The 26,338-nt window shown below is 35.2% G+C and overlaps 1 protein-coding gene across 1 annotated transcript; it reads right to left on the bottom strand.

The window, feature by feature from the left end:
• TBX20 (T-box transcription factor 20) lies at positions 1–26,136 on the bottom strand. Its single transcript, XM_072153320.1, has 8 exons — positions 25,781–26,136; positions 24,030–24,264; positions 20,149–20,313; positions 13,449–13,557; positions 11,877–12,035; positions 10,054–10,130; positions 3,861–3,970; positions 1–3,755 (listed from the first exon to the last, which is right to left on the bottom strand). The coding sequence occupies exons 1-8, from the start codon at positions 25,902–25,904 to the stop codon at positions 3,415–3,417; spliced, it is 1,320 nt and encodes a 439-aa protein (XP_072009421.1). The 5' UTR covers positions 25,905–26,136; the 3' UTR covers positions 1–3,414.
• Between the last annotated feature and the right edge of the window lie 202 nt (positions 26,137–26,338).

Raw genomic sequence — 26,338 nt, 5'->3', positions numbered from 1 at the left:
CAAATACTTTATTGAGTAATCACACATCTGCAATAGTATACAATGTTATATATTTTAGATTTATATATAGAATTTAAGCAACTTTTTTGTAGCATTTAACTTTAAACATTCAAATATTACACAATGTTGACATAACATTTCCAGCAGAAATAAATATATTGCACTTAAAAGAAAACTTCCATCAGGTGCCATGTCAGGTGACACAATTGATGTTTTCTGTCATAAAATACATTTGTACAGGTTAGAGTCCCAGAGTTTTGTGTAATGAAACAAAAACAAAATGACACAATCCAGAAGAGACCAGTGAAAACTTAGGCAAGGTGATAAATCCAGTTTTAAGAGTTTTAATGATATTTCCTGGTTCTTACAAAGTTAAACACTTAGCTTCAGAAAATAAGAAGCTGAAACAGCTAAACCTGTGCTTACATCTGAGGTGTGAGGTTATTTTCTTTTGCGAAACTTTAAATAAACTAAAAGAAAAGATATAATTAAATTTTCACTCTGATGTCTCTTTCTTTACAAAAAGTTAGCTATGATTTAAAGGACACCTACCAGGGCAATTTGGGACACTAAAGCACTTACAGGTCCTGATGGACTAGTGGTTTAGTGTTCCAAATGACCCTGTATGAGTTCTTAACACGGATACATTAAAAAAAAAACATTTATACTCATCTCAGCTCCTGCACTTTGTGGCAAGTGAAGCCAGTGTAGCACACCCAGCTTCACTGCGCAAGCACCTTAGGTATGGGGCATGTGAATTGAAGCCAGAGTATTATCCTGGCATTAATTGCCACAACAAGAGGCGCAAGCATGGGATCTTAAGATTTGAGTCCAATGTGCCTCATCTATTTTTTATTTATTTTTAGTTTTATTTTTTTTAAATGTGCACATGTACATCCCTAATACAGGTCGATTTGCCACCCTAAACAACCGGTCCATAAGGAACTGTAGCTGGGTCTGGGTCCCAAACCATCTTGGCAGCTACTCTATAAACCTACAGGAAGTAAAGAAAGGCTTATCATGAAGCTAAAAATAAGAGTCAAATCAAAAATAAAATATACAAATTTTTAGGATACACATGGATAGACTGTTACATTTAAATAGATCTGCCATTTATGGAATTTTTTTTGTAAAACCAGTTTAGCCTCTGACAAAATACAATGGGGGTCATTTACTAAGGGCCCGATTCGCGTTTTCCCGACGTGTTACCCGAATATTTCCGATTTGCGCCGCTTGTACATGAATTGCCCCGGGTTTTTGGCGCACGCGATCGGATTGTGGCGCATCGGGGCCGCATTTAAAAAACGAAAATGTGTCGCTTGGGGAGCGCTCACCTTCACCTTCTATGGGATGGTGCATTCCGGGGCGTTAAGATTATTTTCGGCGCTGCAGCGCCACCTGGTGGACGGCGGAGGAACTACCATCTTAAATCCCAGCCGGACCCGAATCCTGTGCAGAGAACGCGCCGCTGGATCGCGAATGGGCCGGGTAAGTAAATGTGCCCCATTATGTTTCCAAGATTTAATGCCTGGAAAATGCAACTATTCCCATGCTTGTCCAGGAAGCTGCAGTATAGGTTTTTTTAGAGATGTTTTCACAGTAAGATTATTTCACTCTCTCTTTAAACAGAGAGTGTAGTGGAAACTAAAAACAAGAGGTGAACACGGGTGTTATGCACCCGTTATTAATAGCAGGGGAAAAAGACATGGGCAACTGCACTATTTTTTCCCGTTATTAATATAGGAAGGTGTAATGGAACCTGTCAAATGCATGTATGAACTTAGCCTTACACTTCCTCTTTTTTTGTTTTAGGAAAGGCTCCAAAACAAAATTAGTGTTAGGTTGATATATGAGAAAAGTGAAGTAGAGCAATGCCAACAAGAAATTGAAGGGTTTTGCTGCTTTCTTTGATATTTCAACACATGTTGGAAAGAAGTAAATTGATAATTTTATAATATGACCTCATTTAAAAGGAACATGAGTTGTCATTTTGCACCAAGTACTTCACATGTTACTGGTGCCAAGTATAATGATACATTTCATGTTTCCATTAAACTTGAACTAAACTATAGTGCATGGATGCAGCATGTCTTTCGCGAGAGCTGCATTCTTATAACTAAAGAAATATTTTCCTATTAAGTCTGAATAATCTAAAACTGATGTTTTCTTAAGCAAGAAATGCATTATAAAGCTACCATTAATATTTCCCAATGTAATGAACTGGAGAATAATCTGCCATATGTGCATCATCTGACATCTTTAAATTAGTAGGGCCCCTTTTTATTTGGTATCTGGAAGTCAAACCATTCCTTACATTCATAGAGCTGTATAACCACATTTTACAAATAATTATCCTTGACAAAATAACGTAAAATTAAAAATGTAATTGTAAGAATTTAAAAGAAGTGACTGCTGCAGGATTTGGATGTCATTCAATAAATAATAAAACATTATCTAACAGTTATAAAATATATAAAGTTATACACAGCGTTAAACAATTGGCTTGACAAAGTAGGGGTGTCTGGCCATCAAAACAGCCCACACAATTCTGACAGATCAATATTAATATCTTAAAACATTTATTTTATATCTGTAATTTTATGCTCCTGGAAACTTGTAGTCCAGTCTAAAGGTTTGTTTTATCCACAACAAAGTGATACCTGTGCCCGCATATTTGACTGATGAATATTATTGGTCTTAAAATAGGAATTTGAAAGAAATATAAAGTACACTGATCCTTGTTATTGCTGAACATTAGCACTCTAATGCAAGTTGTGACCTTAGAGATTTGTCTTCTTAAGTTCCTTGTGTCACAGATGTTGTAATGAAAAGCCTAGAGGTCCTATGTATAAAGTGGAGTCGTTTTGTGCTGGTTCACGATTCTCCCAATATGAGCGCAAGGGTCTTCAGATATCTCATAACAACTTTGCATTTGGTTTACAATGTATGAACAAAGTATTTCAAATTATTGCAATATGCATGGGAAAAGCTCAATATGTACAATCCTGCAGTTGAAGCCTTCTTCCACCAATTTAGTTGTAATAATCAGCAGCAATAGACTTGAAGCTAGGTATATATCTGGTAAGAAATTACTGAGGTGACAAAAACAGCTTCCAAAACGTACATTTTCTAAATAGTCAATTTTAGATCTTCACTGTAGTCATTGACAAAATCTTCACCGGAGAAGGTTATAGAGGCTGAGCCCTGCTTTATGTTATTCTCCATAGTTTGAAGGAACATTCTTGGCTGCAGTCCAGGTGTATGAAGAGGTTCAGTGCTTTTCTCTTCACTGGACTATAACCAGCCCCTTGCAATAGCTGTAGATAGATGTGATGTATGTGACCTATTTAACTTTTAAGAGACACATATATTTATCACATGTTTATCTTAGGCTTCTCCCGTGAATCAAATAAGTCATACAAATGGGGTCATTACAGCAGAGGAGTGTCGCAGTCCTTGGATGGCGGCGTAAGGCCCCTGCTGAAAGTAATGGTGATACCTAGGCATATGGAAAGAAGGAAATGTAGGCCCAGTTCCTTGCATGGTACTTGCAAGAGCTGTAGGTGTGAGAGGCATGCTTAGCCGGCTGTAGGGAGGCAGGGATCCTTGAATTGGGTGGGGTAGGGGAGTAGCAAGAGAAGCAGTGCTAGTGCCTAGTGCCGTCAATGTTTGTGGATGCTGAAAACCAGAGAATCCTGATGTAGAGGACACCCATGAGGTGAGGGATAAGTTGTCAGATGCTGTAAAAGCTGATCCTGTGGTGCACAAAGAAACATATTATAATGTGTTACTATTACCCAAAAAAAGCTGAAAAATGAAGCAGAAACACAAACTTTCACATTCAATGAATCACATCTTACCTCGACTCTGTACTACTTGACCATCTTCACCCAAAACATCCTCATCTCCATATGTCCTGATAGGAGATCTAGCATATGAATGTTTTTGTATGAGATTTTCCACACTTTCCCTGCATAATAAAATACACATTGGTTATTTATAAATGTAAATAATACGGTTTTCTTCAACATGAATGAATACATACACATTTGCTTAAAAATGTTATGTTAAATGTGTGGATTTTAAATGTGTGGCTAATTATTCCTAAAACTTTGTTCTGTGTTTGTTACATGGAACAGGAGATAGTACGCCTACTAATACGTATCACTTATGTATCATCTTCCAGTGAAGTTTTTCTGAATAAGTACATAATAAGGACTGTAGCAGTCAATCAATACTATACAGATTTTCTATTACAGAGAGTTGGGTTAAAATTCATTTAGATTCAGTTATCCAATTGGCAACAAATTGGCAACATTTTAAACATGACATAAAAGGGTATCTCAATGTCTTGTTTGTACTGTGTAGTTGAATAGGTGTCTGGTCTATGTAACAAATGTAAATACCCTTTTATAATGCTCAATACTTCCCGAAACACAATATTAATGGCTTTTCTTTAGGGTAGGTCTTGTTTGATTTCAACCCTTTGCAGCCTCCTTATTGTTTACATCCCTACCCGCAGGAGAACATACATTTAGATGGACTGATGTTATCAATAAAGATACTACAGCATCCTGCTGGGAGCCAATTACACACTCCTTCAATTTCAGTTGGATTCAGCTATCAGCTAATTTGTTTGAGGTCCGCCCAACTCTACTGTGATGGTGGATGTTAGATATCCTGTTTTCAGGTGAAATAAGCTGTGTTCAGAGGTGTTCATTTGGCCAAGGAGAGTGTGCAAGTGAATGACAATGTCAAGACAATATGTTTTAACCATAAAAGTTTTCAGCTGACTACTAACCAAAGCTTTAGACCGTATGTCCTTTGAATTTCTATGAAGAAAATGGCATGTATATGGACTGGATGACATGGAAAGCCCATCAATTTCAGCAAGATTTGTAAAATACTTTATATTTCTAAAAGTGGAGCAAAAAGGGGAACTGAACACTTGCTGCTGGGTCAACTCATAATTTACATAATAGAGCAGCATCTTACTAAATAGAATTGAACAATGCAGATAAAATATAGCCAGCATATGTGTTTTGAAAACATATTCCTCTTAAAAGACTTAATACATTTATGCATTAATACATTTGCCAGTATTTATATTTACATTTACTAGCATGGAACATGTATTGTAAACCTGTAGCATCAATTAAAATGTCACTTCTGTTTTAGACCTTAAATAGATTTTCATGTCTCGATTGATGCTGGACAATATTGGAGGTTTAATTATAACAGTGATAAAATTGTTCAGTAATTGTTTACAATTTAGTGAATTGAATTTGGGTAAATTACTCCTGATTTTTCTTCCTGAGGGTTTAGATAAAACCTATATATTGATAATATAATATTAAATTAGTTCAGAACACTGCAATTTCTGTCATCGTGTCATAAAAAGACTAATTTTTGCCTCAGATTTTGCCTAGCAGAGATCCTTCTATGCTGGTTTCAGATAGGAGCTGATTCTAATCAGTTACAAGAAGCAATCCAATTACTCCAAGGTTTAGTGCACTAACTGACTCCAGACTAATTCAATCTACTTCTAGAAAGATCAATTGATCTGATTTGGATTTTTCCCTAAAGGCTGTTTAGGGGAAAGGCTGTGTTAAACATTTGAAAATGAAACGTATAGGCCACTGCTGAGTAGTACTATAGTGAAACATACACAAACCATTTATTCCTGCTTGGGTAATTGACATATTAGATGCGCTGTGCAGCGATAGATTATATAATGGATGATGAACAGCCACCACAATACTTGTCAGATGTTATTTGCTTAGCCCTTAACATGACCCATTTCCGTTTGCCTAATTGTAAACCAGTATCCAATTGTTTTAAACGTGATTCAATCAATTTATAGACTGTATCACCCTAAAGTGACAATACAGCTTCCATATTCTAAACTACCCCATGTGTACAGTAGGTACCCTTGGTCCACCATTTATGTTTTCTCAATGGAAAGTAAAGGGCGGTTTACATCGTCTTTTGGGCTAGCACATACTGTTTGACAATATTGTAAAGCATCTATTAGAGCTTGTGTACATTTAACCCCTTGACCCAATCAATTAGTTGCATTTTTTCGTTCTCATATTTCTAAACTCATAACTTTTAAGTTTTCATTGCCGTCACTGTCTAAGGGGTTTCTGCAAGATGAAAGTAAAAGAAATATGCAATTCTGGCCTAATTTTTTTTTTTTATGATGTACATTAAATTACATTTTACAAATATGTATAGGTTTTTATGACATTAAAAATAATATTTTTTTTAAAGAAATTACTTGATTTGGTGTTGCTACTTTCTAATTATTTTTAATTCTTATTGTTTTATTTTTGGGTCAATGCACCCAAATTTCAGCTTATTTTTAGTAGGATGAGTGGGCAATTCTATTTACACTTCTTTTTTATAAATTGCAGTTATTTATTCTCTTTTTTTTCCTAGGGTAGAAGGAAAAATGCTTTTTATTGTTTATTTTATTTTTGTTTACAGTGATCACTCGACAGGTTATGTATATTATTTTTATTTGGGGGAGGTCATTGCAGTTGTGGCAATTGAAAATATATGTGTGCGATTTTTATTCTTCCCTTTTACATAATAAAATTAAAAGTTGGTTATATTTTTGTTTTTAATGTTTCCTAATTTTCTTAATTATTTTAATAAATACTTAATTTAAAATAATTCTTTTTCTTCAGTCCCACTAGGGGATTGCTTTGATTGCTTCTACAATACATTACTATATTTAGTATACCAATGCATTAGAAACTGTCAGTAGTAACTAATAGGTGCCAGAGGGATGTCCTAATAGGTATTACTTCATCACTTCAACACTTTAACTTTTATCTGAGAGAAACTTTTAAGCTGTTCAGATTCTGAATCAGATTTTTTTTAGCAAACTCAATCTATAACTTTGTCTTTAGTAGAACATGATAAAATGCATGCTTAGCTATTTGTTGTCCTTAGTTTGACAACAGTAGTCACTATGACCTTTGTCTGGTCTCAGTTATGTCGGTTTAGTTGCTGACCTTTTAATATAGAATGGATCCAAAATTTTAATTGTAATAAATTAAGTATTGACCTTTGCTGTTTATTAAGAAAAAAGACAATTAAATTATGCCCTGTAGATCAATGTAGAAAGCCCACATAAAGCTGCAAGTATATAATCTTGGTGTCCAAGTCATAAAAAAACATTTCATCAAGGATCCTTGATCATTTACATGCCATGAAAAAATCTGTAGGATACTGAGATAGCCATGGACTTGTTTCTACATATTTTCAAGTATTAAGACATTTTCTGTTTTTGTAAATTACATGTACTGTCTTCTTTGGACATTCCTACTCGGAGGTTTTCCTGAGGAAAAGTTATTGACTGGGTGTCCCATTGATATTAGGTCCGGTGGTTAACTAATGTTGCGGGGAATCTCAGGTTTTACTTTTTAATTTCCTTGCATTGGAGCATGACACAATGACTACCTTTATCTTGTGGTTTCTTTGTATTGCATGGAGTTGCTGGATGCTTCAGAGCAAAACACATTGGGGGATATATACTATTCATTGTCTGACAATTTTCTGGCAGACAAAATATGTAAAAAGCTGCATATCCCAAATTTTTAAAAGTTTTCCACCCCATACAGAAAGTGGATTTGTCAGGCAGGTGTGGGCTTCAATGCCCCGGCCCACTATATTTACTATAGCCTCCACAAGAAAATAGTCAGAGGTTAGAACTGAACTCTCCGCCAGGTCTCACTGAAATCTGTTAAACGCATTTAACCCCTAGGCGCACCAGGACGTTATAGTACGTCCCCGGGGCTAGATGCTTAGCGCACGGGGACGTTCTATAACGTCCTGCTTCTGGCACCGGCTCACGAACGGAGCCGGTACCAGAAGCAGCGGCTGTCAGCTGTCTAGTACAGCTGACAGCCTGCGCTAACACCCGCGATCGGAGCCGGCTCCGATCGCGAGTGTTAACCCCTTACACGCCGCGGTCAAACATGTATAAGTAAAAATATGCAAAAACAGTTAACACTACACATTATAATAAATAAAAAATTAATACATAAAAATATAAGCCCCTAAAATGTCACTTTCCCATAAAAAAACTTAATAAAGTATAAAAAACATAAAAACACAAAAAAACCCCGCATATTTGGTATTGCCGCGTCCGTAACAATCTGCATAATAAAACAGAATTGTTACTGGACCCGCACGGTAAACGCCGGAGGAAAAAAACGCAAAAAACGTTCCGAAAAAAGATAATTTTTAATTAATACCCTATAAAAAATGCTCTAAAAAGTGATTTAAAAAATGTTATGCACTCCAAAATAAGCCCACTAAAAAGAACAACTGTTCTCGCAAAAAATAAGCCCCTAACAAGATTTATCTGCCAAAAAATAAAAAAGTTATGCATATAAAAAGATGGTGATGCTAAAATGAATAAGATTTTCTCCAAATTAGTTTTTATTCAGTACAATTGAATAAAATACACAAAACCCCCACATATTTGGTATCCCTGCGTCCGTAACAATCTGTATAATAAAACAGAATCGTTATTAGATCCGCAAAGTGAACCCTGTAAAAAACAACCTAAAAAAACTCTCTCTGATAAAGATGATTTTTTATTAATGCCCTTTAAAAATGCTCTAAAAAAGTGATTTTAAAAAGTTACGCAATCTAAAATAAGACCACTAAAAAGAGCTATCATTCTTGCAAAAAATAAGCCCTTAAACAGATTTTTGAGGTGAAAAATAAAAAAGTTATGCATATGTAAGTCGGTGATGCTAAAATTAACAACAATTTTGCCAAATTACTTTTTATTCAGTAAAAATGGGAAAAAATAAAAAAATATATATAAATGAAGTATTTTCATAAACGTGGCGACCCAAAGAATAAAAATAATATACTATTTTCATGGTATGGTTAACGGCCAAAAAAAAAAAACACATAAAAATTTTCCTAAAAATTGATGATTTTCATTTCCTCCACCAACAAAGAGTTAATTAAATCTCACCAATTAGCTATAGATGCCCCAAAATTATGTATTAGAAAAGTGCATCTCATGTGGCAAAAGAAATAAGTCCCTATAGGTCCTCATTAAAAAAAAGAAAAAAATTATAGCCTGTACAATGTGACAGCAAATCTGCTCCGGATGGCGCCTCCTTCCCTTCTATGCCCAGCCGTGCGCCCATACAGCAGGTTACCACCACATGTAGGGTATCGGTGTACTCGGGAGAAATTGCGTATCAAACTTTGTGGAGCCTTTTTTCATTTTATCCATTACAAATGTTTAATTTTCCACCCAAAATGAGTGTATTGTGAAAAAATATTACAATTTGCAGACTCCACCTCCATTTTGTTTTAACCCCTATAAAACACGTAAAGGGTTAACAAACTTCTTAAAAGTGGTTTTTCATACGTTGAGGGGTGTAGTTTCCACAATGGGGTAATTTACGAGTCTCGCTATTATTTAGGCCTCTCAGTGTCAATTAGAAACTGTGCAAGTCCATCTAAATACAGGTTTTGGCGATTTTACAAAAAATGTGAAAAATGGCTCCCAAATTCTGAGCTTCATAACATTCTAGTAAAATATGTGGAATCTGAAAAAACCATGCCAACATAAAGCAGACATTTGGGAAATGTAAGTTATGAATTTATTTGGGTGCTATGACTTTCTGAATCAAAAGTAGAGAATTTAGAACGTTGAAAATAAAGAATTTTTCAACATTTTTGCCAAATTTTGTTTTTTTTCATAACTAAACGCAAAAGATTTCATCCAAATTTTTAAACTAATTTGAAGTACAATGTGTCACGAGAAAACAATCTCAAAATCCCCTGGATATCTCACAGCGTTCCAAAGCTATAACCACTTATAGTGACACAGGCCAGATTTGAAAAATGGGGCCGCGTCCTTTAGGCCAAAAGATGCTGTGTCCCGTAGGGGTTAACTAGTTTATAACTTTCTAAATCAATGTTTAAAATGCTGTGTTCACTTATAAAATAATGTTTTACATGGTCTATTAAAAATACACAATTTTTACACATTACACAAGTTGCGTTTACCTCTCAATATCAGTGAGTCTGGATGAATCCCGAAATCCTTTCGCGAAAGGGTTACTGTCAATTTTCAGCTTGGTTATCTAAAAGACATGGTCACACATGCAAGTTAAGCAAACTTGCTACCCCACAATGCATTTACACTTACTGAAACACAAATTCTCAATACCCTCTTAATTTTTGTCACTTCTTTTATCAATCTAAAAATTGTTGGGGAAAATATTATTAAATAAGCCTTCTGCAGGTTACATCCCCCCTTTAGTCATCAAATAGCTGAAATAAATTAAAATTTTTACCGCTTTCATAATGGAGGTTTAATGGAAGGCAATCTTCCATACATTGAAGTCAATGGGAAATGAAAGGCAAACAAGTCTTTCCATTCACCTTCAATGCTTAGTTTCTCCTAAAACTGAGAGTGGAGCGGAATCCCCCTGAAGCAGGTGTGAACTGAGCCTAGCCTAGCACAGTGTCAATATTGTAAATCTGCCACCTTGAGAAATTGATTGAAATGTGTCTATAGCAGAATCATCTAATAATGAACTGTGAGTAGGGTCTGAATGCTAAAGTTTCTAATCCTACAAAGATGATTGGCTGCAATGTTTACATAATTGATGTATGTGTCATTGATGCAAGACTACTAGGAGCCATGTCTTTTGCCCTTAAACAAGTGGGTTAAGAAAATATGAGATATACAATAATTATCTTTGGGATGTAAACCTTGGTATAAAACATAGCAATATTATCTTTTGTGTAAGTTCTTATGTCATTGCAACAGTGGTAACCAGTTACTTAGTTCCTGCACTAAATATGCATTTTTCCATATTGTTTTTTTAAGTCTGTCCAGAATGTTTTTTACCAGGTGAATGTCATAAACGTCATGGGAAAGCTGAAATATTATGGTTTTCTTTTGGAAATGTTAGAATTTGTTTAGTGTGTCCGACTTGTCAGGCAATAAATAAAAATATCTATCAAAAGCCATTCTGAAACCTGTCTGTTGACCTGCACTTCAACTCTGTCAAAGTGGTTTGACTGTTTGGATTGAAACCTGACCTTTAAATCCTAAATTATGAGATAGTTTGTTGAAAGTGTAATGTGTTTATCCTTTATCCAATAAAGAAAACTAAATTGAATCAAATCCTAAGCAACAGCAGTGAAAAGGGCAGAAAATGTACTTATTCTAATGATTTATGAATAATGGTGTATTTCATCTAGGGGAATGTGCACACCAATCTTACAACACTTATATATTACATGCTTGAACATTGATAATACACATTGACATAACTTCATTATGGGTACTGTTATGTATTGGATTGGGTCTTATCATTTGTTCTGTATTCACTCCTTTTTCCAAAATATCCTGGAGGAAATTATGATCCTGTTGCTGAATCATAAGGAAAACAGCAACATTTTAGTGGTTTAGTGGTTAAAGCTCAAATTCCATGAAAACAAAAATGATGGAGCACTGAAATTAAACATGCTTGATCCTTCTTTTTAACATATCATTATCTGTACGGAGGTACAAGAGGACCTTGGGAACATAAGATTGGTTAATCCAAAATCAGCAGGTTGGCCACATTTAATGTCATACTGGAGGCCAACAAAAATAGAGGAGCAGCACAATGAACAGTGACAATTTAGTCCAATAGAAGGGTGCACGCCTCTAACCCAGCTCCAAGGTTCATGCAGGTCACAAACAGAAAATTCAAGGAATTAACACTACAAAGTGCGGCTTCCATATTATGGGATATATGATTAGTAATTGCTCTAATAAAACAAGTCCCCCATATGTGAACATGTATATGTTTAGCATTGGATAATGGGCTTACCAGTTGGTTTTGATAGGCTGTAACAGCAGTAAAGACAGTTTCTTGAAAGATAAAAGTTCTGAATTCTTCTGATTTCAGATTTAATAGAGATGCCGTGTGGTCCTTTTTCTTGATGATGTGCACTCTTGGTTGGTACTTGTGCATGGAATTCAGAATGATCTAGGTTAATAAAAGTGACATTTAATGACAAAACAGTTTCAGCCATTACTATGTGAACATACATATTAGGCTAATGCAAATATAATTCTTAATAATAATAAGATAAAGAAAAAATATATAGTAGCTGAACAATCTAAAAGACACGCAACTCCCTGAAAATATTATAAAACATTATATGAAATCTATCATCAGGTTTCCACTTTATTAAGAGGCCAGCAGTGTGAATAGAAATGTATGTTTATTAGGAGCTCTGCACCTTTAGTTTACTCATAAACTCAGCACTCAGCTGACACTATGGAGATATCTGGCAAAAAGTGGAGAGTGGTGGGTATAAGAGCTGGAGCACGGGGAGGGCTATGGTAGCGCACCTGTAGCACTGGGGCGGCATTTGAATAAATTTAAAATTAGCACACCTCCTAATAAACATATTTCTATTCAAGCTGATGTGAATAGCTAATACAGTGGAGATCTAATAGATTTCCTTAATTGCATAGGTGTCTATATTGAAAAAAAACTTCTTTGTACAAAAATATTTAAATATAGTATAAGCTTTTTATGTATATTGTATGCATGTGTTTTCTCCTGTAATTCCACCTCTGTGACAGATTGCTTGTGCTGTTACAAGGGAATATAGATTTTTTGACGTGGGGTAGGTCTGTACTTTCCTTAAAAAAAGATCACATGACCTTGGACACCTGATTAGAGAACCAGTAAAAAACTGCTACCCGTTTCCTATGACGTTGACAAATAGTTTACCTGCAGTCATACTTGGGGAAGCTTACTGGTGAATAAATGCAGCTAATATTTTCTAATTTAAAAGAGATTCCTTACAAACTCTGTTCATGTGCAGTATTATAGCATAGAAATATTATACTAGGGCATACTTGCACTGGATCCACCAGGTTGAGTTAGAATTGACACATGGTACCCTCATGTAGCAAATTGTTTGTTTGTTTTTTAAATTCATGAAACAGCTGCTTAACTTGTGACTTTGTGTATGGTTGTTTTTACCACTGGTAGATTTTTGGAAGCATACTTGCAGCATTCTAGAGGCATACTTACATTTTATAAATTACTTTTGTATGGAGAGATAAAATTATAACAAAAAATTAAATAAATGTAAAAATTGCATATGTTTGTAAAATGTTTGTTTTATATTTTTTTTAGGAACACATGTGCTGAATACGTGACAATTATCATAGACACGGATTTATCTTGCCTGATTGTAAAGCTGTCTATGCGTCTTCCTCTAATCATATAACACACGGATGTCAGTATCCTCTCCATTTTTTTATCTGTCCAAGCACTTGTGGCTGGATGAGTAATGCAATCTTCTGTGATGGTGTTGATGTTATTTTGGTGCCTGCACTGTATTTGACCTTGGTCTTAACACTCAAAAATGTACACACTTACATGGCCATGTTGGTCCAGTTCATTGTTTGTGAGCTTGACTTTCTCAAAAGAAACCATTTGCTTTAGCAATTGCTCACCGGTAAACGGAGAATCTGGATGGACATATAACCTGGGAGGCAAAGAAATAAACATCTATCAAATATACACAGATTTATATTATAAAGTTGCTATGCAACATTAAAATATTTACATACAAGTAGCCCTCGGATTATCTACAACATAAATTCTTAACATTTGATTTAAGTTGAATTTGTATGTGTCAGAGCTGGAATATTTTGTAATTGTAGCTCCCTGTGACAATTGGATTTTCAACATTATGTGCTGTTGTGGGAACAACGATTATCAATAAAGCTTAATTACAGAAACCATAGAGCTGATCATTGCCGCCTGGGACTAAAGTAATGCATCCAAAGAGCTTTATCAGAGGTCATAGCGGGCAGAGAGGTCCGTCTGTCAGTTGGGTGTCCTAAAAGGGTTTTTCTCACCAATAAAGATAGGCCCTAACTTTCTGATCGATGGAGGTCTTAGTGATAAGACCCTCCTGGAGCAGAATGTAGCAGACAACCACGCATGGCCTGTGCAGCCCCGTTCATCTCTTTAGAGCTGACGGAGATTGCCGAGAGCTCCAATGTATCAATTAAAAAATGTATCAATTAAAAATACCATTGATCAATGTAAATGTTATGTCATCTGTTATGTTCTTATGTTATCTGTTATTTAGGCAAGTATCCGCTATTGAAACGTTTTTTGAACAGAAAAAATGACAGAGGCTACGGTATTTTTCTTCTGTTTAAAAAAATACAACACACAGGATACACGACACCTGCCAAATTGACCATAATGGATTACATAAAATTTACATTGATATCAATGAAATTTTTAACTGATATGTTCTTTACCTTGTTTTAATGTAGGTAAAGGAATGGAGGTTTGAACGATAGTGTGAAATCAGCCTCATAAGACTTACACTGAGAGATGGATAGTTATTAAATCAGTTTTTTTAATTTTAGACATATACAGTAGATTGATAGATATAGATACATAGATAGATAGACAGAGTTAATCAATACATATTTAGATCAAAAGATGATAGATAGATTATAGATAAATGATATAGACAGATGGAAATTTAGATGTTAGTGTTGATTAGTTGTGTGTGGCAGGAACGTTTGGGGGTGTTAGTAAATACTCTAGAAAGATAGGAGAGATAGATCGATATGCACACTCTGAAAGTCCAAGACAGCACAGCATTCAAACCTTTTCAAACATGATAGTGTAAAAGCAGGCACCACTCCAAATTCAGTTAGAATCCAAGATAAAAATGTATTTCAAGAGTGGCAACATTTCGGTGACATTCACCTTTCTCAAAGCTGTGTTTCCCCAATTTTAAACAATCCTGACTCCTTAACCCCTACGGGACACAGCCTCTTTTGGCCTTAAGGACGCGCTCCCATTTTTCAAATCTGGCCTGTGTCACTATAAGTGGTTATAGCGTGGGAACGCTGTGAGATATCCAGGGGATTTTGAGATTGTTTTCTCGTGACACATTGTACTTCAAATTAGTTTAAAAATTTGGATGAAATCTTTTGCGTTTAGTTATGAAAAAAAACAAAATTTGGCAAAAATTTTGAAAAATTCTTTATTTTCAACGTTCTAAATTCTCTACTTTTGATTCAGAAAGTCATAGCACCCAAATAAATTCATAACTTACATTTCCCAAATGTCTGCTTTATGTTGGCATGGTTTTTTAAGATTCCACATATTTTACTAGAATGTTATGAGGCTCAGAATTTGGGTGCCATTTTTCACATTTTTTGTAAAATCGCCAAAACCTGTATTTAGATGGACCTGCTCAGTTTCTAATTGACACTGAGAGGCCTAAATAATAGCGAGACTCGTAAATTACCCCATTGTGGAAACTACACCCCTCAACGTATGAAAAACCACTTTTAAGAAGTTTGTTAACCCTTTACGTGTTTTATAGGGGTTAAAACAAAATGGAGGTGGAGTCTGCAAATTGTAATATTTTTTCACAATACACTCATTTTGGGTGGAAAATTTTACATTTGTAATGGATAAAATGAAAAAAGGCTCCACAAAGTTTGATACCCAATTTCTCCCGAGTACACCGATACCCTACATGTGGTGGTAACCTGCTGTATGGGCGCACGGCCGGGCATAGAAGGGAAGGAGGCGCCATTCAAATCAGATTTGCTATGTCACATTGTACAGGCTATAATTTTTTTCTTTTTTTTATTGAGGACCTATAGGGGCTTATTTCTTTTGCCACATGAGATGCACTTTTCTAATACATAATTTTGGGGCATCTATAGCTAATTGGTGAGATTTAATTAACTCTTTGTTGGTGGAGGAAATGAAAATCATCAATTTTTAGGAAAATTTTTATGTGTTTTTTTTTTGGCCGTTAACCATACCATGAAAATAGTATATTATTTTTATTCTTTGGGTCGCCACGTTTATGAAAATACTTCATTTATATATATATTTTTTTTTTTCCCCATTTTTACTGAATAAAAAGTAATTTGGCAAAATTGTTGTTAATTTTAGCATCACCGTCTTTCATATGCATAACTTTTTTATTTTTCACCTCAAAAATCTGTTTAAGGGCTTATTTTTTGCAAGAATGATAGCTCTTTTTAGTGGTCTTATTTTAGATTGCGTAACTTTTTAAAATCACTTTTTTAGAGCATTTTTAAAGGGCATTAATAAAAAATCATCTTTAGCAGAGAGAGTTTTTTTAGGTTGTTTTTTACGGGGTTCACTTTGCGGATCTAATAACGATTCTGTTTTATTATACAGATTGTTACGGACGCAGGGATACCAAATATGTGGGGGTTTTGTGTATTTTATTCAATTGTACTGAATAAAAACTAATTTGGAGAAAATCTTATTCATTTTAGCATCACCATCTTTTTATATGCATAACTTTTTTATTTTTTGGCAGATAAATCTTGTTAGGGGCTTATTTTTTGAGAGAACAGTTGTTCTTTTTAGTGGGCTTATTTTGGAGTGCATAACATTTTTTAAATCACTTTTTAGAGCATTTTTTATAGGGTATTAATTAAAAATTATCTTTTTTCGGAATGTTTTTTGCGTTTTTTTCCTCCGGCGTTTACCGTGCGGGTCCAGTAACAATTCTGTTTTATTATGCAGATTGTTACGGACGCGGCAATACCAAATATGCGGGGGTTTTTTGTGTTTTTATGTTTTTTATACTTTATTAAGTTTTTTTATGGGAAAGTGACATTTTAGGGGCTTATATTTTTATGTATTAATTTTTTATTTATTATAATGTGTAGTGTTAACTGTTTTTGCATATTTTTACTTATACATACTTGAACTTAAACCAGTGATGCTCTGATCACTGGTTTAAGTTCAATACACTGCTCTACAATACTATTTTATTGTAGAGCAGTGTAAACTGTCTGAGCAAGCTTGCGCATGCTCAGACAGTTTACAGCCAGACCCGGAAGGGGTCTGGCTGCCATGGAGACCGGGCAGCTCCGGGGCACATGCCAGTCCTCGGAGCTGCCCGGAAGAGGATCGGATCCCCCGGTAAGCGGCACGGGGGATCCGATCCACAGCGCTAACACCCTTACACGCCGCGGTCATGTTTGACCGCGGCGTGTAAGGGGTTAACACCCGCGATCGGAGCCGGCTCCGATCGCGGGTGTTAGCGCAGGCTGTCAGCTGTACTAGACAGCTGACAGCCGCTGCTTCTGGTACCGGCTCCGTTCGTGAGCCGGTGCCAGAAGCAGGACGTTATAGAACGTCCCCGTGCGCTAAGCATCTAGCCCCGGGGACGTACTATAACGTCCAGGTGCGCCTAGGGGTTAAATAGATCCCACGCACTGTGTGAGAGAAAATATCTCTACAATGAAACTTAACTGTGCCTTCTTTTGGGGCAAAGTTTATTACTAGAAATATAATTTTAAACTTCATATATAACTTATAAAAGTGATTGATTTATAATATAGAAATTTATAGAAATCTCTCTCTCTCTCTCTCTCTCTCTCTCTCTATATATATATATATATATATATATATATATAGGGGTCTTGTTTTTTGCAACATAAGTTATACTTTTCACTGCACAATTTCAGGGTTTATTTAATATATTGATCAACTTTTGTGTCATTACATATGGAAAGAAAAAAATAGTATAAAATAAAGTACCGGTACTTTACATGGCAATATATCCACAGGAAAATATAAAAGGGCTTGCTTTTGAATGATGATCTATATTTGTTTTTACTTTTAATGGAATGAACAGTGTAAATAATTAGTACAGGCGGTCCCCTACTTAAGAACACTCAACTTACATACGACCCCTAGTTACAAATGGACCACTGGATATTTGTAATTTATTGTACTTTAGTCCCAGGCTACAATAAACAACTATAACAGTTATCAAATGTGTCTGTAAGCTTTATTGTTAATCCTGATTCTGATGACAACCCAACATTTTTAAAATTCAATAGTCACAGAGACCAAAAAAGTTCTGACTGGGGTTACAATGATAAAATATACAGTTCCGACTTACATACAAATTCAACTTAAGAACAAACCTACAGACCCTATCTTGTATGTAACCCAGGGACTGCCTGTAATAACTATATGATATATAATTGGATTTTTTCTTAATTAGTGTTGTACTAATGTCCACTTTACTGGTTTTGTCTATTAAGAAGACAGTCGTAAAATTTAGGTGAGCCTTGAAAGAAATGCAATCACATAATTAAAATGTTTGATTTATGATAACATTTTCCTGAAAGGATAAAGTAAGCATAAACTCACATGTTATATGTTATTGTGAATGTGCAATTATCAATATTAATAATGACATTATACAACATGTTATAGTGCCACCTCATTGTCATGGGAACATAGGAAAAGAAAAATAAAATTCAGGAATATTATTTTTTTTAACTAATACACATATATAAAAATCGTCAGATATTGTCAGGACTTATTAGACAATGTGAAAATGTATAAAGACACAACTCAACTGGGGACACCCAGATGTCTTTTTATGAAGTTCTAGTAGTGACAGAAGTTCTAAGACAAGCTGTTCTAGAATTGCTATACCATGGGGAATTCATCCCCATATTTATATGGAGGGCTGACAGTTAATCTTTTAAAACAAAACACTAATTGCATAGTTTTTTGTAAAAAAAACAGTTGGGAAAAGATGCAGTTGCATCAAGTCCAACCAATAAATCAGAGAAATAAAAAGGGGGTGGTTCATCAATCTGACAACGCCAGAATTCTGGAGTAATTTGTACATGAAATGCATTGCACCATATTTATTATGGGTTTTAGACAATTTTGACTTGTGAGTGAAAGGGGCACCTGGGAAATAGACATGGCTTCACAGTAAATAGGCTGCGATCCAGTAAATTAAGTTGGTGTGCCAAAATATTCAGTCATAAACTAGACAAACTAATATTTTATAATTTAAAAAAAAAAACAGTCCACAGTCACAGTCTTAAAATACTCCAGATTTATCTGGAGTAGATATCTGGTCTATTCACTGACACTAAATCTCCCTCAGGTTGCGTTCACACATGGTTTTTACATTGGGGCATATTTACTTACCTGTCCGAGGAGTTCACAGAAAGTGCATTGTCCAATGATAATGCGCTGTTCCACAATTCAATAAGATCGTGCCCCCGATATCCTGCATGTGTCGCTTCCCCACTCAGGTCCAACGGAGTTTACCTTCTTCCCCGTGCATGTAAGTGCATTGTCTTGTGACATAATTTGAAAGTTAAATCCCACACTCAGTCCGAATCAGTCGGATCGTCCGATGGCACGGCCCCTGATTTCTGCCACATGAAAGCCAGCGCAGCTGCGCCAAAATCCAATTGTGTGCGACACAATCCCAAGTCGGACAACTGTTAAATACCTGTCTAAGCGGTGCAATCCCCGAAAATGTCAGAAAGTCAGACGAAAGTGATCAGCGCAACCCTTAGTAAATAAGCCTCATTGTGTTTTGAATAGAGGAGATGTGTCTAAATACATTGTTGTTAACATTTGTGTTTACACAACAAAACATAGTGTTAACATGATATAAACACGTGCTAACGTTGTGTTAACATGCCTGCTTTGTTTACATAATATTAACAGCAATATAATTAGGCAAATTTATTCTCCTCAATTGTTGTATTATGTATCAAAATGCAATTTAAACGCCACATTTGCAATCAGCCTCAGAGTGTTGATCCAGTGGAATGAAAAAACCCTACAAGTCTGATGCCCGTAGGCCCAAGTAAGGATCCTTCCAAAACCTAATATGGTAGTCAGAACCCTGTGGCTCAATATCAAATTGACAAAATGTTTGGTTTAATTTCCTACAAAGGTGTCTACTACAAAAAACATTTATTAACATTGTTAATAAATTGTTTGTGTGATTTCATTCGTTTGCTCAAGGGTGTATTACCAGATCCATCATATGTATAGTACAGATCACTTTTTAAAATGTTATAACAGCATTAATTCTGTAATTTTCTAGCAGTAAATTTCATATGACCCAAGGGGGTCTACCTAGATTGTACCAGAAGAAGAAAAGATTATAAAACTTTTCGATTGAAATTTCCATACCACCTAGTCACATTCATACAGGTATTTTAACTAATATGTAAGTAAATATTTTATAACAACTGTTGATGTAACTTACCGCGCAGGTAATGGAGGATCTGCTTTTCCTGCCACCAGCCAAGATGATCTATGGTAGGCATATCTGTATCTCTTATTGTCTACTGGCACTATATCCATTAGAACTATGTACTTGGCATCTGGATCAACTCCTGAAAATGAGACCCTGATTGTAGGAAACATCCTCCTGAAAGGAAAAAAGTTAAAAAAAAAAAAAAAACATGAAAAAGGGCAGTGTTGATTGCTTTATAGTAATTAGCTATTGTATATTTTTTATATTTTTGTGGAAATATTTATTATAAATGATATAACAATTATTATCATATTTCATTTAAGGAATATAATAAGGAATTGTTTTTATGTAGACTCCCAATGTAGACTTTTGTTAAACTTTTTGTTAAATCTCATTGTGTTCAGCTGACTGGCAGATGTTGGGGGAGAGAATGATTGGGGAAGCTGGAATCAAAGTGCCTGATCTTCAAGATGCTGTCAGAGTTGTCTGGAAGTAGCTCTCTCCATTCACTTCATATGCACTTTCAGCTGAGCTAATGTAGGAGTTTGGAGTGATAGCTGTTGACCAAATGTTTGTTCCTCCAATAGCCATCTAATATGTATGGGGGCCCTTAAGCGCAAAAATGATGGCTGCTTCAGTTTTTGTTATCACGTGTTGTGCATGCTGACTGCTGCAGCCAATCACTGGCCTTGTATGGAACTTCACATGGCATAAACAAAACTAAATATATGAAATTATGACTTATACACTGTGTTTTCTAAAAGTGGCATATATGCAAAAGTGGATCACATGAGGAAGGGGCAAGTATTAGAGATTGTCATGTTACATGTAAACTATTAGATTGCTACTCATTATTCATTATTGGCACTTTGAGAATTCCAATTTCTTGCAAGAATTAAAGGGACCATAATTCTTCCTATTGCTCAGTCAAGTGACATGTTAACAGACTTTGCTGACGCCTAAGTTCAACACAACATCAAAAGAAAAATATATCAAATATTTCCTATTTCACCATCAATTAAATAAAATTTGTGTATTGGACAAAATGATAACATGTCTATCTGTCCAGGCACAGATGAACAATGTCAGTCTATGCTCTGTGACTTTTTTGATATATTTGCGCTAAAAATTGTGACTTTACCACTCGACTAGCAAAGTTCAGTGTAACAGTTAATCATTGTTGCGCCTCATATACCTTTAGAATCCAGATGTATATGTATAAAAAAATCTCAGTAAAAAGTCACAATTTTGCTGCAAAGAAACCACTGCTGAGCAGGCGTAAGGAAAAGTTTAGAAGGGATTGTAGAAGGATTTGCGACTATTGTGCGACTTTCTAAATAAAAGCCGCTAAACCAAAAGACTCACATGCCTGATATATCACCCTAACAAGTCCAATAACCGGAAAGAAAATAAAAAAAGACACAAACATGTCCAGACTAAAGATAAATGACCCCCATATGGTCCATAGGAACCAGAAAAATGGTATTCTTGAGATTGATCATTTTTATGTATAATTTTGTAATGAATTATATATCACCCCCATAATAGTTTATAGCTATATAGTTTCATGAATGCAAAATATTATTTATCCATATATGTCAGTTTACAAGCCATTACTCTCTAGTACACAACTCTTATCCTGAATGTAATTTCTAAGTCAAATTACTATGTGCTTACTAATGTATAATAACTAATAAAAGCTCAGTTCACACTTGCGTTCAGCAGGTTCCGTTCAACCATCAATTGTAAAAATATCAGAAAAAAATAGTGCAGCAACCAGTGTGCTTTTTTTGTTGTTTTAATGGAATTGTAACAGAATTTCATGCACTGATTTCAACTTTCTGATATCCTCTGCTAAAATGGAGATTGTATGGAATGGAAATCCCTGTTGCAAGTGTAATCTGAGCCTAATATTATTACATTATTATTATTAGTATTATCATCAGTACTGTACATAGATATAACAGCCATACCGGCTGTGTGGGAGGTCCTAAAGGTCCCTCAGTCAAGTAAGAACACAATATCAATGACACTTGTTAGATGGGTCGAATGTTATAGATTAGGGCCAAGGAGCTTCATGTTATGCCTGTGGTATATGGCTAATAGGGAACTTTGATTACACAGTTTTTGCATATTTGGCATACACATATTCAGCAACTTAGAAGAATCAGTTTAAGAGAATCCTTTTATATAAGCCTTTCCTACACCTATTGATTTCAGTTATTTTATCAGATGTCACAATGTATTTTGACAACTAAACCTCATGAAGCTGACTTGGAAATGTGACAATCTGGTTAAAATCTATTTCTGAAGCTATATAAAAGTATGCAAGGTGGCAAAATCAGTGGGAAATGGAAGCTGGAAGAATTGGTTCACCCAAGTGAAATCCAGATTTGGGGAATAAGGATAAAGAAGCAATGCATGTTGGAGCAGAGCATACATTCTAGAAGATACAATCCTTTCTTCTGACAAGTCTCTAGAAATGTAGAAACATGTGAACATACACTGCACCCATTCAGAGCAAATACTATATATTTATGCTCATCTAGTTAATTAATCCAAAATGGAAATATCTACTGAATTGTTTGTGTTGACTATTCCATGTAACTGAATACAGCTTATGGCTTTTAAAGCCCCATTTTCATTATGTACATATTTAAACAATTTTGTCATTTCAGAACATTTCCTAAATGGACAGGGCTTGCCCCAAGCTTTAAATCCTCCTTCCCTGGAATCAAGCAAGAGCAAGTTGGGTTCCCAGTTGTCAGAAACACTGGGAAAAAGACCAAGTGCTTTAATACTGCTTTTGCCTTCTCTACCTTGGTTTATATCTATATATCTTTATATCTTACAGAAGCAGCAATACCTGATCACATGACTATCAGGTACAAAAGACTTTGTTCAACTCTGCATGTGACTTTTGCCCTATAGATATCTTTTTTTTGAAATTCCCAATATAAAGAAAAACTAAAATACTGCATTTTAGCTTGGAATTTTTGAATTAATTGGCAAAGAAAAACAAATTAGAAATTAAAATGTTATTCTGTACAGACCTACTCCCAATAAAATGGCAAACAAAAACAAATGTCTGAGTAACCATTAAAATAAGGACCCATAAACCACCACCTGCATATGATTGAAAAAATATCAGAATAAGGATTGCAGTTAAGTGGTAGAATATTCACAGCCATTATTTCCAGTGTGTGTTGTATCAATATTTTCTCTGCTTCATTATATAGTCTCCCTGACATTTTCATTCCATTTAACATTGGCCACATTTGCCCTCTTCTTCAAATTTACACCACACAGTGGACTTTTCATGGTATTCATTGGTATCCCATTTATGTGGTGATATTTTTCAGTTGCTTAAGGTACAGTTTGTGCACTGAAATGTATAGACATGTAACTGAATGGGGCTTTCATCTCACTAGGAGGTAATAATTAGAGATGGGCAGCCAATGTTTTCTATAAGATTTCTTTGCAATTTTCTTTCAGGGGTATTACATAGATCCTAAACCTCAACTCAGCTGTACAAATGATGTGCAATGTATATGATGTCATTTTTATTGCTAGATTTTTCTTGTTTATACTGTGGACCTCAAAGATAATACACATATGTTTTGGAGTGTCCATTAAATGCATTCCATTGCTTTTCAATACTTATTGCAACATGAGACAATGTGTGGTGTGAAGTAAAAAGAAATAAACTTGTCTTTAAATTAATAAGTCTTTAGAAATTATTTTAATTATTATTTTTAAAATTATTATTATTAATGTTAGTAATTTTTTTTACAGAATTGTAAATGGGTACGGTTATAGAAATTCAATATGCTATTTTTTAAAGACTTTCCTCATTTTTTTTTATCTTTAAGACCACTAGTTAACCTCACCTGCCAGACTTGGTAATGATCATTTCTGTCCCCAGGTCATGGAATTTGTCCCAGAGCTCCTTGGTTTCCAAGCTGCAAGAAATCTTGGCCATTTCTTCACTGGGGATGATAGGAGTAGTGGGAATCAGTGGCTCTGTACACAGAGTAACCGGGCTGCTGCTGAAGTCTCCATGAGGGTCCACACTAGGTATGTCACTCAGAGGTTGCCCACATGATGACTTCTCCACAAATTGTTCTAACACAAAGGAAAAAATATATATAAATGACTGAATTAACTAAGACACCAAGAAAGAGTCCTGGGAAGTCTCTCTTTCATTTAAAAGCAATTGAATGCACTGGACTGGAGATGAGAACGATAAAAATGTGCATTAGTGTCCACTCCTGTTATGTCATTGAGGGACGTCATGTATAAAATATATATTGAAAAGTAATCCAACTGCATACTGCTAAAGAATAACAAAGTAGGTATTACTTGATAGGCAGTACAATTTACCTTAACAAGCTTTATGGTGAAAAGTTGAAGCACTTGACAAGATGACAACTACTAAAAAGTTAATATATTAGTACTGGATTTTATAATTTCTGATATTTTATCACATTGAATTGGAGCCTATAATACAAGTAACCCTAGTAGTTAAGTGACAATACGATGGGTGTGTGTATTTAACACATATATACATATATATACATGTATCAATATATACACATAACTAAATAAAGAAAATAATTATTAACTATACATATTTAGTATATAATTGTATATATTTTGTATAGCATATGTAAATCACAAAATTATGAGCATACAATTGTGTGTGTATGTTTGTGGTAAATGCAACTGTCCGAAATTGCATCAAAATTGTTAGTATTTGAAAAAGTTTACCACATTAAAGCGTCCAGAGAATTCAATCCAGGATTAATTTTTAATATAAATGCATGTGGTTCAATGTTTAAATATATATATATATATATATATATATATATATATATATATATATACGCACATATGTCTGCATATTAAAACATCTCACTGCTTTGAATTTTATTTCAAACAAAGAATGACAAAAAGATTAAACTGCCCTGACTCTACTATTAAAAAATGTACTAAAAAGTATACGGAAAAATATTAAAGTAAAAAGTAAAGCAACATTTGTCGTTAAGATTCCCGCTCGCTCATACATTTCGCGATTGAGCTCGTGTGAATGAAGTTCTATTATTCCTGCAGCTTTATATGTGATACTTAGATATTTGTGAGCTCTTTCTATAGACAGACGTTTCTCATAATACATGGACAGTGTCTCTAATGCATGAAGAAGCATAAGAACTGTCTGCTGTTGTCGTGTTGGTGGAAGGAAAGTACTGGAGGAGCTGATTTTATATTCTCTTTTCACTATAATGAAAAACCAATGGTAAATATATATATATTTGTAAATATATATATATATATATATATATATATATATATATATATATATATACTAATATTTTCTGATATATGGGTCCATTCACCTGTGTTATGAATCTATTTTCTTCATGGTCATGTATACTGACTATAATTTAGGAAGTCAGGATATAGATCGAAACACACATATGTATGTATGTGATAAATCTTATATCATATATATATATATATATATAATCTACTCGCACATGTACTGCATAATACAAGACTTTCTATGCCTATGTGTATGTGACGATACTGCTTCCCTCTATCTGAACATAGAGAAGATATGAACATAAGTTTCAGGACTTACCCAGCGGTTTGATTGTATTCTCGGGGTCCTTGTCCTTGACTGTCCCGCTGGACATGATGGCCGCAATGGAGAAGGCATTAGCCCTGGAGGAGAGCTGGGGCTTGGGAGAAGCTGTATACTCCATGCTGGACTATGTCTCCACCGTGTGCAGAAGCAACAAGTAGCCTGAAGCAGACAGCCCACCTTACTAGAGGACACCGGGCGGCTAGGGATGGATCTAGGAGCAGAACATTGTCAGTGGTCTCCTCCAGGGGCTGCTGCTTTCCTTGGGATGTTGGCACTAAGTATAGCAGAGTGCTGCTGGCATGAGGTCAGGAGGAGTCGGGGTGGGTCTATAGCATTGGCTGCGGCTGCACTGAATGTAGTGCTGTGTGGACTCTTTGCCTCCCCTTCCTTAATTTGATGGCCACACAGATCCTATCTTCTCCCCGGCCAATTGGAACCCACAAACGTCATATGTGCAGGATCCTGCAGATAAATGCTTGGGTGGTGGTGGGCACAAGGGGTGAAGCCTGCAGCTTCTTCATTATCATGAATAGGACTCTGCACCCTACACTG

This window comes from Engystomops pustulosus, chromosome 5, assembly GCF_040894005.1.
Source record: "Engystomops pustulosus chromosome 5, aEngPut4.maternal, whole genome shotgun sequence".
Classification (NCBI taxonomy): domain Eukaryota; kingdom Metazoa; phylum Chordata; class Amphibia; order Anura; family Leptodactylidae; genus Engystomops; species Engystomops pustulosus.
The sequence above is the reverse complement of the archived record's forward strand: the minus strand, read 5'-3'. Positions and strand labels throughout refer to the sequence as shown.